At 40.6% G+C, this 15456-nt stretch overlaps 4 protein-coding genes and 1 long non-coding RNA gene across 7 annotated transcripts; 4 read left to right on the top strand and 1 right to left on the bottom strand.

The window, feature by feature from the left end:
* The first annotated feature begins 599 nt into the window (after window positions 1–599).
* On the top strand, window positions 600–3661 carry Def8 (differentially expressed in FDCP 8 homolog). 2 transcript variants are annotated; one of them, XM_076805877.1, is made up of 8 exons: window positions 600–702; window positions 767–1075; window positions 1144–1435; window positions 1617–1787; window positions 1930–1983; window positions 2116–2357; window positions 2605–2840; window positions 3119–3661. In XM_076805877.1, exons 2-8 carry the CDS (start codon window positions 872–874, stop codon window positions 3351–3353), a joined length of 1434 nt encoding a protein of 477 aa, XP_076661992.1. In that variant the 5' UTR covers window positions 600–702; window positions 767–871; the 3' UTR covers window positions 3354–3661. The 2 variants fall into 2 exon arrangements, with proteins under 2 accessions (XP_076661992.1, XP_076661993.1); XM_076805878.1 differs by lacking the exon at window positions 1930–1983.
* A 238-nt stretch (window positions 3662–3899) lies between these two features.
* Window positions 3900–6035, top strand: LOC143365579 (phospholipase A2-like). 2 transcript variants are annotated; one of them, XM_076805886.1, is made up of 5 exons: window positions 3900–3919; window positions 4329–4644; window positions 5206–5365; window positions 5578–5730; window positions 5804–6035. In XM_076805886.1, the coding sequence occupies exons 2-5, from the start codon at window positions 4380–4382 to the stop codon at window positions 5892–5894; spliced, it is 669 nt and encodes a 222-aa protein (XP_076662001.1). In that variant the 5' UTR covers window positions 3900–3919; window positions 4329–4379; the 3' UTR covers window positions 5895–6035. The 2 variants fall into 2 exon arrangements, with proteins under 2 accessions (XP_076662001.1, XP_076662002.1); XM_076805887.1 differs by lacking the exon at window positions 3900–3919 and having other exon boundaries at window positions 4386–4644.
* On the bottom strand, window positions 5968–13074 carry Su(r) (dihydropyrimidine dehydrogenase su(r)). Its single transcript, XM_076805875.1, has 16 exons — window positions 12768–13074; window positions 12589–12699; window positions 12056–12388; window positions 11105–11413; window positions 10712–11035; window positions 10188–10398; window positions 9901–10085; window positions 9589–9804; window positions 9363–9527; window positions 8732–8884; window positions 8538–8658; window positions 7845–8107; window positions 7599–7775; window positions 6801–7025; window positions 6572–6729; window positions 5968–6165 (listed from the first exon to the last, which is right to left on the bottom strand). The coding sequence occupies exons 1-16, from the start codon at window positions 12810–12812 to the stop codon at window positions 6090–6092; spliced, it is 3072 nt and encodes a 1023-aa protein (XP_076661990.1). The 5' UTR covers window positions 12813–13074; the 3' UTR covers window positions 5968–6089.
* On the top strand, window positions 9764–10259 carry LOC143365582 (uncharacterized). Its single transcript, XR_013084567.1, has 3 exons — window positions 9764–9810; window positions 9951–10040; window positions 10121–10259. It is a non-coding gene; the product is annotated as an uncharacterized LOC143365582 (long non-coding RNA).
* A 278-nt stretch (window positions 13075–13352) lies between the features above and the next one.
* LOC143365581 (E3 SUMO-protein ligase ZBED1-like) lies at window positions 13353–14442 on the top strand. The gene is made up of 2 exons (XM_076805891.1): window positions 13353–13865; window positions 13942–14442. Exons 1-2 carry the CDS (start codon window positions 13818–13820, stop codon window positions 14206–14208), a joined length of 315 nt encoding a protein of 104 aa, XP_076662006.1. The 5' UTR covers window positions 13353–13817; the 3' UTR covers window positions 14209–14442.
* The last annotated feature ends 1014 nt before the right edge of the window (window positions 14443–15456 follow it).

Genomic DNA, 15456 nt, shown 5'->3' with positions numbered 1-15456 from the left:
GGGACTAGGAACGTAGATCTCGTAACACACGAGAGATTGGGGTCACCAGTGGCCGGAGGCCACGCGTTCTCTGGCGAGAACGCTCGAAATAGATGTCCAGACGGACTGCGTCCAAGATGGACGCGCCACGTGGTCGCGGCAAGGAGGAACTAGGTTATGCACGTGAGGCCCACTCCTCACGAGTAATAAACACGTCGGGTAGCAACCAAAAATAACGAGGTTTATTTGAACACACTCCGAAGGAGAGCTCGCGACACTCGAGAACGAGTCGCGACAGCTATGTCCGGAACCGGCACGGTCCTGCGGCACCACGCCGCAGGATAAACTTATCGTAGACGAGACGCTATATACGCAGCGAGGTTCTCACGAAGAAGGCTCGGAGAAGAAGGAAGAGTCGACGACGAACGCGACTCGTTCCATCCCATGCGACTTGGCGCAGGCGCACAACGTGCAACCTACGCGCCATTCTCCCGTAAGGCTGGCAGTCTTTCTAAATATCTCGTCGGTGGTCCGGTTCTGTTCCAGGAAAGACGGCCCGGTTCTGTGCCATGCTAGAGCGGCGATGTCACGAAAGTGGTAACGCCGAAACCCCGGGCGTGAGCACTCTCATGACTCTCATTCCTCTCTGATGAGACTTCTGTCAATGTTTTTACTCAGTCTATGATTATATGATTATTTCCTTTTTGCTTACAAGTTTCTAAGGTAATCTATTTGGTATACATTTGCCAAAAGAAACAACACAAATAATGGTGGTATAAATTTACAGTTTTCTACACATGTCAAGAATTCTTATTGGCTATCAACGTAAAAATTTAAAGTGTCCGTAAATTCTGCGGCGCAATACAACATTCCATAGTGAACTTTTTATAAAATGATAGATGTTAAAACCATCGTTAATGACACACAAGATGTTAATCACGAGCCAAGAGTGCGAAGTGACAGCACTGGAACGATACCATCAACTCCATCGTCGTCGTCGGATTACATGACAGGAGAAGCGGATGACAGTTCAGATAGTAAAGCTGCCATTCCTTTCAGTCTAAAGTCGGTGGAAACTATATTATCATTATCCAAGGTACAAAATTATTTGCCTCTCATGTTTCCAAATTTATTGCTCATATTTTTGTACATTTTATAATTTAGGCAGCATGCGAAGAAGATCTTAAAGAAATGGTACAAAAATGTAAGCAAATGGTATTGGAAAGCGCAGAGTGCTCCGATGAGAGGAAGTGGCTAGTCAGACGCTTGATTGAATTGCGTTTGAGGGTACAAGAATTGAGAGAAGCGTCACAGGAGAAGTTACTAGAGACTCAAGTAATCTTAGGACACCACTTGGTACCACAAAAATACTATATAACAACTTATGGACCTGTATACTGTGATCATTGCAGCGGAACAATTTGGACTATGCTCCAATCGTGGTACATGTGCAGTGGTAAGATACTTTTGTTGCATATCTTCATATTATACAGGCATATTATTGAGAGCTTGGCAGTTGGCACAGAGGCAGTACAAAAATATCAAAGGTAGTCCTACATTCCAAAAGTATTGCATCAAACAATCGTGCTCTAAAATATTCCCGGTACAGTTGTTACACCTGTATTGTATTTGTACAGATTGCAAGTTTTGTTGTCATTGGAAATGTTTAAACAACATATGCAGAGTCTGTGTGCATGTTGTTGCCAGTGAGGCAGGTGGATACACATACACAAAAGACATTTGTCCTGAACAAGGACTGGCAAGTCAGGGCTATCGATGTGCAGAGTGCAAAGTGAAAATAACATTCAGTAAGTAACAGTAAGAAATACACTGGATATTTCCTAACAGAGCTATTTGCGTTCTCCTTGTTTGCTAATGATTCTCTTTACAACTTGTTCGCACACAAGATATCTTATTTACCACACGATTAAGCAATGTTTCCCTTACAAGCTTTCTCAAAAGGATTATCCTTATCTTGTTTTGGCAGTCCATCCAAGGGTTCAGGTAACAGATGATAAACAGAAACGATTTGTCTTAGATGTTTTATTTATGAATTTTGTTTTGAGTATTTAATTGTTATTAATTAAACAACGCTGTTATAACAGAGAAATTAAAATATATCATTTATAAATATAGACTCGGCGTGGGTAGAACCACGACTTTGTGACTACAGTGGATTGTATTACTGTCAAAGGTGCCATTGGAATACTGCAATGGTAATACCTGCAAGAGTAATCAGAAACTGGGACATGGAACCACGTCTAATATCTCGCGTCGCGACGCAATTATTAACTCTTTTAGAGGACCGACCTGTTCTACCTCTGGAGGAATTAAATCCAAAATTATTCACTTTGGTTCCAGATTTATCATTAGTAAAGGTAAATAATATATCTATCTGCGATCAGTAGACTGCGGATTTTATGCACTTACGACAAAAATGGTGTAATTTGTTTGTCAACATATTATTTTCAATATGTTACAATTATTAACGAGATAAATAAATGTTTACTTAGCTCCTGTATCTTGTAATTGACGTACACAAATTTGATCTTGCATAAAGATATGCAGTCTAGCGATCAGAGAGCGGGGTAACAGGAAATAAATGGCAAAATTCATTCTCAATAGAAATTCCGGGAGGAAATGCAGATGATGAAGCGCTACTTGGTTCTGTGCACTGACGCCAACAACCACGGATTACCATGGAAAATTGGAATACGTACTCACATGATCGAGAACTCGGGCAACTATTCGATCAAAGATCTGATTGATCTCAACAACGGAATTCTTCTGGAAGAGGTTCGCGCCGCGTACGACACTATGCACGCTCACATTACAGAACAATGTGAATTGTGCAAAGCTCGGTAATTTATCAGGATTAAGAACTTGCGATTCACTTTATGGAACATTATGCAATTTATTTTTGTTGTTGAAATTCGTTGCGAAGTGTTTGATTAAAGATTCAGCCACCTTCTGATTTTATTTCGTAACTGTAAGAAATTTATTTTTAATTTTTGTCTTCTTTGTTTTTATCTCCTACATTTGGACAGGAAAAATTACATAGAAATGTCATAATGAAGTTTAATAATTCTTGGCATTTCCAGATAAGAAAGAGGTCGATAAGTTTCATTAATTATTTTAGGGGTCACCTGTGCGAACTATGCGGCAATGATGAGGTCATATACCCGTGGGACGCGAATTCTATCATCTGCCATCAGTGCACGGCTGTTCACCATCGTATTTGCTGGTCGAAACGAAATCATTGCTGTCCACGGTGTACCAGAATACAAACACGGCGCAGTATGCAAACTTCGGACACAGATGATTTCATAGAAAAAGAGAAGATTACAGTGGAATTAGCAAACAGTAAAGCATAGTAGCATTTTTGTCGAAAGTACTATAATCATGACGGTTGACGAAACAAGTTTCAAGTCACTTATGTGCAATTATCGATAGTTTTACTATCTGCTATCGTCGTACGTGAATTCATTTCTACGCAATACCATGTAAATATCGGTGGAAACCATATATACAGTTCTTGAAATTTGCGTCCTTCAAATGGACAAGCTAAACCGATTATAATCGTGACATTACTGCATAATGGGCCTGTAAAAGTTTAAGGTTGTTTTGTAAAATAAAGCCAGCTCACGTTTCATAGTTTCAAATGCATTTTCTCTGACTGTGACATGCAATATGATTTATTATCTGTCATATTATGCGCAACTTTATTTTGCGAAACGCATGACTGTACCGTCAATCAATGCATCATACAAATGTTTAATTCCATTTACTGGATACTTAATAACTAATGTATATATCACTTCTGTCGTTTCGTGGGCTTTGTGGCATAAGCTAGCAAATAAAAGTCCGCGGAACGGCAGCGGAATGGGCAGTCGTCGATCCGCTTGAGAAAGCACAGTATCGGAGCCGTCAAAACATTCAGGTACGCGCACTAAAACTAGATTAACACTTTACCTACTGAAAGTCTATTAATTAGTTTCTTAAGAAATGTACCGTATACAGAAGGTTTACACGCCACTAAAAGTGGCTATTTTACATTACTTCATAAAAATAAAGAGAATGTGCCTATCCAAATTTTTTACAATATACACCTAAGGAAATAAATTTGTTGAATAATTCCTCATGTATGCATCTTTACAGTTTCAATAATCGTAAATGGAAAATATTAGAACGCGTCTCGTAAAGACGTGTGCTAAAGAACTTAATAAATGTTTTCTAAATAACGATTTCCAAAAAAATTATTGAAACGCGTTATTAAGAGTGTCTTACTGGTTTACGATTGAAATTGTTAATTGCTATTGCTTTGAGAAATTGATTAAGCTCGTTGGTAGGTACAGTGTTACTATCGCAAGATCTCTGATCGGAAATTATTCGAAAATTGAATGCAGCTGAGTGCAACAATGTCCCGGTATTGGCTATTCTTCTCGGTCATCTTCGTCATCGGCGGTGGAAGATGTGATTATTTTACCCAACCCAAGACCACTTATGTAGGTCCCTTGGAGAAATTCGTGATTGTGCTCACGAATTCCGGACGAAAGCTCGAAGACGCGATTACCAATATTCCACTGTTATCCGACATAGAGAAAGATACTTCCATCAGCAACGTCTTGAACCCGTACAAAGACAGAATTAAACTTATATTCCCAGGTATGCGATTAATGTTTTACAAAAATGCGATAAGAACGCGTTTCCCGAGATCTCATGCGAGATATTTGTTAACTCGCTAATTTCCGACGGGCGTACTGCAATTTATGTAATTATCGGACTAGACATTTGCAGTTAGTTATTTAATGCGAACGTGCTGACTTGTAAACTACGTACTTTACGTTCATAACAAACGTAAGCATTACGATACAACACATTCGTTATATTTTTAACTGCTGCTTTTATGTTGGGCAGATAAATTATAATTTCACAACTGGGTGTGATGAAGCATTTAAATTGTTCTACTTTAGTGAATCAATGCTCTACTGGTTCAGCCTTTTTCTAATTAGTACATTATTTTTTGTGGCCCGTTGAATGTAAAATTACATTTTGGGACCAGAAATATTCTAATATTTCCAAATTGATGTCCAATATGAAAAATTTAAACGACTCAACTCGCAATTCATGCGAACAATTTTTCTTTCGCACAAAGATCCTAACTATTATTTAAGTATTCAAGAACACTGTTGCAATTTATAAAATTTGTGGTACATGTAAGTTTAGGAACTTATTGGTGCGGCGATGGAGACATAGCAAAGGATGAGACCGATCTTGGACGCTTTAATAAAACGGATTCCTGCTGCAGGAATCACGATCATTGCAATAATTCCATTTCAGCGCAATCACAAGAATATGGCCTTATTAACAACGGCATTTTCACAAGGTATGAGAAATTTAATTTCGCAATAATGAACACGCTGACAACAAAGCAAAAAAACAAAGCGGCAGTTGACAAGCCCGAAATTGCGAAATGATTACGACTCTAAATCTTTCGGGTCTGCAATTAATACAGAACATTTTTCTTTCGCATGAAAATCCACGATCTAGTGACAAAAGTGTTAACCGTGGTTGAACATATTTTGATTTCGTGCCTAGATCGTTCTGCGAATGCGACCATGAGTTCTATAACTGCCTGAAGAACGTCGGGTCGCTCGTATCCAAGGGTATTGGAAGCACCTACTTTAATGTTTTGAGGCCTCAATGCTTCGACGAGTATTATCCCATCATTGGTTGCCAACAGTATTCAAGGTAATACATTCACCGCTTAATCTCACATCATTCACAAAGAAATGAATTGAATTTTAAAGACTGTTAATTTCAGGAAGTTCCTTACGGACGACAAATGCACGCAGTACATTTTCAACACGAGCGCACCTGAAGAGTACGAGTGGTTCGATAATCCAGATTTTTGAACGTTCTTTTATCTCTAGACTCTATCTACAAATTTTAGGATAGTGCTGTGTGATATAATTGACTACTACGGCATGATATGTAATAATAGCATTCAACATTATTTAATGCTCAAGGGGTAATAAATGAAGATTATACAGTAATTTGTACGAAATCGTTATCACTTGCGGGAAGCACAATGCATAAGTATATGCCACTTAAATCGGGATTTCGAACGCGTCCTTTGGCGGAATTCCCCGCTTAATTACGTGAGGTATTGTTTTAGGCACCATTCTGAAAATATAACATAGTCATTGTAAGAAGCAATGTAATTGCTGAAATATCTACGTATATTACAGGTAAGTAAGACATTCAGAATAATAATTTAGCGTCAGTCTTTACGTGCTACAATGATTCAGAGCTTTGTAACATTGACAAATGACTGTGCTTGGTGTTGTTACGTCGGACGTGACCTTGTAAAACAATTTCTGTATGTTATTCCTTTCTTAAAATACAAGAATTTTTTTATCTGTTCTCATCGGAACGTATAATGAGAGATCGGTTTTTAAAGAATGTTTCCATCCATGTTTTATGTAAAACCTATTAATAAGTTCCACTACTCTTTTGATTTTCGATAAAAAAAATTTCCGAGTAATTGTGTTCGCAAAAAACATAACAAAAACCAGAACAGAAGGCTTACGTTATGCAATCGATGATAGGGCACACGGAGAGGCACAGGTTGCAACCGGTGCAATCGTCCGTCACTTTCGGAATGTGCGTGTCTGGATCAAAGTGGATCGCTTGGTAGCCGGAATCAGCGCAAGCCATGTAGCATTTTCCACAGTTTATGCACATATCCTGCCAATTAATAAATTAACTGCTATCAACGAAGAATAAAAAGAAAATAACGAAATTTCGTTGAAACATACATCGTCTATCAATGCCACAACTTGGCGTTTGTTATCCAGCTGTTTGAACGGTCCAATGTGACTCACAGCTTTGCTAATCACGTCTTTTACAGACGGTACAGGTGCAACCGGAAGTGGCGCGGGCCTCGTGATCGCGACAGGCTCATCTAGTGGATTCGAATTCGCTTTGATCTGGGCGATCTTCTGTTCTCGAAGTTCTTGGTACGCTCCAAAGTAAGGTATATTCTAAAATGCAGGTTGATTGTTATGGTGACTCCAATTACAGTCTAAAATATCTGGTTCTTCAATAGATAATGTAAGTTTTGTATTTTCGGAAAATGAAATACAAAAGTTCCAAACAGTGGCCCTGAGTATTAATTTATTTAAGATGCAAATTTCATTATCAAATAACTAGTAATAATTATTAATAACTCTGATCATTTATACGAGTGAAATAGACAAGAGAATTTTGTGAGCGGCACAAAATTTACTGTACCAAAAGAAAGCTTGAAAATCATATTTTATGTAATTATCCTAAGCGTAAATATTAAATTATGTTATTGAGGGTGAGTTGTAGGTTCACGATTGTTGAAAAAATAGTCATGGACCATGGACTTTCAAAAATGAGGAAATAATCGCGATAATGTGTTAAAAGCAAGATTTTCTGCAGAACAAAGCCTCGTACGAATAGAATTTAATCTAAATTTCTGTCTTAATTGTCAGGTGTAGAATACTGAAAAAACCCTGTACGTGAAGCTACCGGCTGCGATTACGTTTTCGCATTTCACCTTCCAAAAATATGAAAGGAATTATGCTTACTTTGCCTAGAGCATGCTGCAGGGAAACCCGTTTCCCCTTTTGGTGCTTAAAGGTCGGTGGACTCTGGCCGTCCCAATCTTTCACCTGTCCGAGGCTCTTCAAGTACAGCAACGCTTTCAAACCGGTCACGTAATCGTCGATCAGCGTGAAGTCTTGATTTTGTATGGCGCTGCAGACCTGGTTCGAGAATCGGTATGATAAAGTCTGTGTATCTCCGAGGGGAGATTAAGTGGGTCATGGATTCACCTGCAGGACCGAGGCACCGCAATGAAGGAACTGCAGAGCAACGTCCGCGGAATCTATACCGCCGATGCCGAGTATGGGGAACCCGGGAAGAGCCGCAGCTATGGCGGACACTGCTCTCAAGGCCTGCGGTCTCGTCGAGTTCCCCGACATACCCCCATAGGTGGTGGCTTTCTGGACACCGACGGCTGGCCAAGGAGTACCATCCGCGTGCAGACCCATCAAAGCTTGCACCGTGTTTATGGCAGACACTCCATCAGCGTGACCTAAAGTAAAGCGTTCTATTAGCCCACGTCCTATGATCCCTACTACTGAAATTGAGGAGATACTTTCAGCTGAATTTCTTTATTCAAGCAGGTATATATCATTCTAATAGTCGAGGAAAATCTAAATAAATTTAATCTTGGTAGTTTTACTAAGCAACGTATACTAGTCTCGTAGTGACTGCAAGTAGTAGTGCATGCAAGTCATGTAGTCTCTGAATATTATAATGTATACTATGACTTTAAATGTATAAAATTAATTTCGCTGTCTTTAAGAAAATTGCAAGATTGTGAGGGTCACGTATGTATGACCCAAACGATGATTTAAGGATGAGTCTTCTAGATGTCTTTTAGTCTTCTAAGGACTATTTCTCACGTAACATGAACATGTTCCTCTGGAGTGTATGGTAGCTAGCATGATGAAGGTACCGACCTTCGTAAGCTGCTTTTGCGATGGAGACTATATCGGTGATGTTTGGAGTCAATTTGACGAAGAACGGTATTTTCACAGCCTCTCGCACCCACCTCGAAATGTTCCTCACCAATACTGGATCCTGAAAAGCAATAGTAGCTATATAATTATCAGCAAAATGGGAATACAATCGATAAATATTACAATAACCGTACTTGTCCGCAAGCCAGTCCCATACCAGACTCTTTCATCCCGTGTGGGCAAGACAGATTCAATTCCAAGGCGTCAGAACCAGCTGCTTCAGCCTTCTGAGCGAGTTCCGTCCAATCTGACTTGTTGTAAGTACACATGATGCTAGCTATGACGATCTGAAGATGAACAAGACATCGTTAACATTGGCATTATCATTGATCGAGAGCCATTCTATGTTAACCCTTCGTACTCGAAAAAATGGTTATACTATTATTCAAAATATTTGTTACATGATTATATTTTTATTTAACCTTCACTCTTGAATTTCTTTCTTTTCAACATTTATTTTTTCCCATTAACGCTTCAAACATTTGACGTTCCAACGATTATATATTAAAATAGAGACATCAATACGTATTCCAGAGTCTTTTAGATTTGTTAAAACCCAGCACAGTAAACAAATTAGTCGTGAACATAAACCCAGTATGCAGATGGCGTCGATAAAAATAAGGTTGCAGAAGGTTAAGAAATTACTAAAAATTTAAGTATTGTATGTATAAATTGGATAAGTTTCGTATGAATAAAATTTTCTTTGAAAGAAATGTTTGGTTTTAGAATTAAAGTAGCTTCAACTGCGAAGGGTTAATCTCGAACCTTGCTCGGGAAGTCTTTCTTCAGCTCCGTGATGCTTTGGCACCAGTAGGCCTCCGTTTTCTCAGATATCAGCTCTATGTTGAGGAAGCTGCCTTGTTCGGGACCATAGTGGTGGCGAGAGGTGGAGCCTTTCGTTATTCTCGGTGACACGTTTATGATCAAGTCCTGAAAAATGAGATTGTTGCAATATCTTAAATCTTTATAAATATTTTAAAAGTATATATACCTTGTCCAAGGAGAACGTCTTCGTGACAGTGAAGCCCCAGCCTGCTTCAAAGGCTCGTCTGATCATGGCGCTGGTGGTGCAAGGTGGTGCAGAAGCAAGGCCAAAAGGATTCTCGAACTTCATACCACACATTTCGACCGATAGATCGACATCATCGATTGGAGTGTGGAACTTAGGCAGCTGGGGATCTTCTGGTATCTCCAAACCATGAGAATTCTATAGGTAAATAATGAATATCGTAATTTAACGCGTTTGAACAATATCTTGGAGAATGGAAGTGCAACCAAATCATCAGAAAAGTGAATGAATGACCTGAATAAATTTATGCATGTACCAAGCTGCCGCTTTCCCATCATTCACAGATTCCACGGTGGTGTTTGCAACGCCAGCGAGGTCTCCGCCGCAGAAGACCCCTGGCACGGAGGTGCTCATAGTCTCATCGTTCGTTTCCGGTAGGTTCCATTTGTTCAGCTTGACGGGCGCCATCGCTTTTATCACTGAAAAACATTCTTCTTTGTATTTTTCTCAGGAGGACTACAAAAGGGGCACGAACTTTTGCAATCATCTAATATATGGATCACTGTGATCAGTGTCCTCACCGCTGATGTCCTGCAGTCCAGATCCAAAAGCTGAGATGACGAAGTCTGCTTTCAGTCTGCACACTTGATCCTCATCCTCCACCCAGTCGCCACTCTCCGTTTCCTCTGTTCGACAGAATTCTATAGCGACTATTTTCCCGTTGCGAGTGATGACTTGCCTCGGAGATTGGAAGGGGATGAACTCGCATTTCTCTACCCTCGCTAGCTCGAGCTGAACGTACGTAAAAACATGATTTGAGGAATAGAGGGAAAGCAGCTTGGACCCTCGGAAGACGGGTATATATTCATTCATCTTTCTAGATTTTCTGTTCGCTCTTCTTCTCACAAAAAATATTAGGTCAGTGCAAACATTCGTGCCTGATTCCTTGTATTTTATTACGAAATCGGGCAGGAACTTTTGGACTGACCTAATATTTAGATCAATTTCGATAAGAAGAAAGCGTTCAAAAAATCTACAAAGAAGAGTATACTGTAAGTAATGCCACCGCCGTCCAAGGGTTACCAATGCAGCGAACAACCGTCACCTCTTCAGGAACAGCTCGAACATTCGTGAACCCTTTCCTAAACACCACATAGACCTTCCTGGCGCCACATCGCAGTGCGGAAGTGGCGCAATCGAAAGCCGTATCGCCAGCTCCGAGGACCACAACGTTCCCATGAAGAGAGGGCAGCTGATAACTCTTGCATTGACATAATCCCGGCTTGCTACCCGTTGCCACTTTCGGTAGGAAGCTCTTCGACGTGAAGAATCCCATTTCCGCTGTGAGGCTCGCAAAAATCGGACTGGTTTTTGCTTCCGGGAGACCGATTCCCAGGAAAATGGCTTTGTATCCGTCATCTTGGAGACCCTACAATGATGATAGTTGTATAAACATCGTTGCTAGAAATTGCATACTGTCAGGAAAGCGTGCAGACACCTGTATCGTTAGATCCTGTTCAGACAGGGCTCTGCCCAGCTCGATCTTCACGCCTAGATCCTTAACGAGATCAACCTCGAAGTTGACGACCTCGTAGGGCAACCGATACTGCGGGATTTCCGACGAACTTAGACCACCGATGTAGGACTGTTTCTCGAAAATCGTAATGTCATCGTAACCCAATCGCGCGAGAAACGTGGCGCAAGACAGGGAAGCCGGACCGCAACCGAACATCGCAATTTTTGTGTCCGCGTGTGCTACCTTCTGCCCTGGGATCCGCGTTTGCGGGATGTTCATCTGCTTAAAGATCTGTGGACCGGGAAACGCGGGTTTAATTAGACTCTAATCACCAGAGAAAGGATTAACACGTTCGCTACCACCGTCACGCATATGTGACGTACACAATCTCGCAGCTTACTCGTAGATAGTCAAATTAATTTTAACGCCGAAGGAAACAAATGGTGGTAGATATATTTTAACAAATTTAGCCGAAACTAGGATAACCGCGGATACCTTAAATGCTCTAAAAAGTACCTATATCGCTATCAAGCTTTGTTTGCAGCTTTCTTGTGCTAGCAACGTTAGCAAAATAAAACGTCAATCGGCGTCTCCGGTCGACAATGTATTAAGTTGGGAATCCATCGAAAAGCTAAACTTGCAAGTCGGTAGCTAAGATTCGCTGTAACCAGTTTGCGACTGAAATAAACTGTGATATTGGAAAACTATATGTATAATAAAAGATAGTACGCTAGAACTAACAGTTTAAAGAGGGGAAGTTGTGCCTCGTTGTGTTTTCACAGAAAACGCATAGATCTCGAATAGCATGGCCCAGCTTTGCTTAGCCATATCCTCTATTTTAGAGTGATCTTACATCCGTTTTTAGTGGAATAGGTCTCAAATAGCACGGCTCAGCTTTGCTCAGCTGTATCCTCTATTTTAGAGTGATCTTACATCGGTAGCGAACTGCTGAAGGCCACCGATATTGATGGGCCCCTCTTCGGACGCGTGCAGGTTGCATCCGCCCACGCAAAGGTCGCTCGTAGGGCAGACCATGCCGCACGTCAGCCCTAGCGGATTGTCGGAGAGGATCGCCTTCGCGGCTCCATAGTAATTCTTGTTGGATATGGAGGTGATAAAGGACTTGATGTCGAGCTGCGTCGGGCAGGACTTCTGGCAGGGTGCATCGGTGCACTTCAGGCATCGCGCGGATTCCTTGAGCGCGGCACGTTCGCTCAGAGTGGTGTGCTTGATGTCGTCGAAGTTCTTTATCAACGGTGGACATTTCTGTAACAAATTCGTTATCGTTCGTACGTATAAAATCTTTATCGGTACCGATCCCCGAGATATCGGACATTCCCGTTACATAATTTTTCTACAAACGTTTGATCATCGCGATCCGCCATAACACTGGTCTTACAATCGCGGAATCAAGGAGACAGCATTCGACGGCAAACAGGCTATAAATAAAAAAGAAATACTCTTACGCTGCATTTTTCGTTCACGTTCCTCTTCCACTTCTTCTTGTTCTCCTTCGTTTGCGCCGACGGGACCAAATTCGCGAACGGCTGTATCTTCGGATTTAGGCTTAGAAGATTCTGTAGAGAAATGATGCGCAATATAAATGACAACTCGATTCGTGACAAACGCGCGAATTTTTGCTTGCCTCGATGTCAGCCACGTCTTTGCTGAGCACTGCGGAGGCTGCCATGGTCTCTCAGCGTTTGTGAAGTGCACTGTTGATCAGGTTCTGGTGTAGACGACAACCGCCGGGCAATACAGTGATTTCTCTATACATATATGACGCAAAGGGTTGGCTGATAAATATCGCGGAACTATCCCCACTACCGCAAATCTCGAGAGGCTTCGGGCACCGAGGAGTGTAAACAGAACACAGGTCAGGTATATCGGTGTGAGACCAGTAGACCACTACTACTCCAATAACAAAACTTCTTTATTTTTCATTATTTTTTTATGGAACTTTCAACAAAATATTCGTGGCACTTTTCTAATTTAAATGATACCAAATATGATATAATTCCGATGATATTTACTTGCGTAATGAACGATGAAAGTTGCAACGCAAAAAAGGACGGAGTAGTGGGTGAAGAGGAATATGTGTGTGGCTAGGCGCAATGACGACTGCATGTTGCGACGATGACCCAACGATGACGCTTCGTGGGCAAACGTCTATTATTTTATATTGGTTGCAACTAGAGTTCACGGTTTTGGACGTGTATTGAGGATACACGTATTCACGTATTTTAATCCGTGTACTTCTTTATACACGGATACACGGGTACTGAAGTAAACGTGTACACGTGTATCGAAATACTGATGTTATAGTTGCATGATCTTCAACTTGTGTAAGACTTATTGGAAAAGCGTACTGGACAGGTTATGCAGAAATAGATGCCCACTGTTAAATGTGTTAGCAGACCGAACCGTCATCACTGCAACCATGGCAAAAAGTCTCGAAATTTCTGAATGCGAATGGACAATAATAGAATCCCTTGTGCCTCAATGATGAGACCTATAATTAAAAAAGTCGTCGAAAAACATTTAAACATACGTGATAATGATATTTTGACTACAATAAAGGAAAGGTTCATTTCCGAAATTACAAAACGTTTCAAATTCGAATGGAATGACGGTGATACTATTTCACTGTTCCATATAGCTCCCTTTTTAGATCCACGGTATAAAAATCTTGAACATGAAACGAAAAGTGAAATGTTCGCTCGAAGACTCTCCTGTTCGAGAAGTGAGGACAGAAAACTCAAAAAATAAAAGTGCCCTTCAATTTCTTTACGATGAAATAAATGATGTTAATCATTTAGATGCCGAATTTGAAATGTACATACATCTCTGAGCCACAACTACGGTTTGATTTGGATCCATATGAATGGTGGAAGGCAAGGACACACAAGTATCCAAGAATATCCAAAATCGCTAAAAAATATTTAACTATGCCAGCAACGTCAGCCATGTCTGAACGGTGCTTCTCGTCTGCTGGAAATATTGTTACAGCAAAAAGGAACCGTCTTTTGCCGGAAAATGTAAACACTTTGGTTTTTCTTCATCAAAATAAACAGTTAATTGATTAAGGTTTATTAACAGAAATTATGCTGTTTGTTAATTTTCGAAACCTATCATGGCAACTCTTGTATACTTCAATGTACTATCCGTGTATCCGTATATCCGTATCAAAATACACGGATAATACACGTGTACCCGTATATTCAAGTTCACAGTTATACGTGCATTATCCGCATATTTTTATACACGTAAACACGTGTATTAAATAGTATCCGGACTTCTGCACGGATATATTAATTACACGTGTACGGGGACGTGTCGGGACGTGTACGTGTACGTGTATAGGGATCACTAATTGCAACACAGCAAGAGATAGCAAGCGATATTTTTTCGTGTACGCGTCTCTGACGCGACGCTCTGTGGACGGTGGGCCTTAGGGAAAAATGAAAGACTGGCGTGGGCTCAGGCCTTTAAATCAAAACTGAAACTTTTTTATTATTAATTATTTTTTCATGAGACTGACCAATATATTTGTGGAATTTTTTTTATTAAAATGATACCAAACACGATTGGATCAGTAGTGTTGTTTTTAGACTCTTCGGCGTCTGAGGCCTGTCGAACTTCGCGGCCCCTCACGTGATATACCCCGCGGTGGTGGGGATATATAGAGAAATCACCGTAACTTTCATCGTTCATTACACAAGTAAATAGCATCAGAATTATATCATATTGGGTATCGTTTTCCTTAGAAAAATGCCACGAATATTTTGATGAAAGTTCCATAAAAAGATAATGAAAAATAAAGAAGTTTTGTTGTTGGATTAGTAGTGGTCCTCTGGTCTCACACCAATATACCCGACCCGTGTTATGTTTACACACTTCGGCGGCGAGCATCGCTTTCCTTTCCTACGTTCGGAACGGATCAAAGAATAGTGTCTCCTGGACAATACACGACGCTGGCAAGACCCGTGTTGTTGACATATATCGAGAATTCACTGTACTCGTAAACTTACGGTAACTGAAACAACTTACTTCGAGCACCCTGCCGACGACGAAACTTCGTGATAATCAGGCTATACTCGACTGGAATGCAACATTCCTCGACACCATTTCTACCGTCGAGAGGCTGGATCAGCGGCCAATCTACATATGTATAATTCTGCACAGGGCCGCCGTAAACTTCTACAGAGCCGAGTTCAAAAAGTGTGCGGGCCAAAAAGAAGAACACTTCTAAATAAATGGATTATAATAAACACATTATTACATATGATATAGAATACTAGAGTATTATTATGTAATTTTTCTGGCCTTTTTCG

The sequence above is a fragment of the Halictus rubicundus genome, chromosome 2 (assembly GCF_050948215.1).
Source record: "Halictus rubicundus isolate RS-2024b chromosome 2, iyHalRubi1_principal, whole genome shotgun sequence".
Classification (NCBI taxonomy): Eukaryota; Metazoa; Arthropoda; class Insecta; order Hymenoptera; family Halictidae; genus Halictus; species Halictus rubicundus.
The sequence above is the reverse complement of the archived record's forward strand: the minus strand, read 5'-3'. Positions and strand labels throughout refer to the sequence as shown.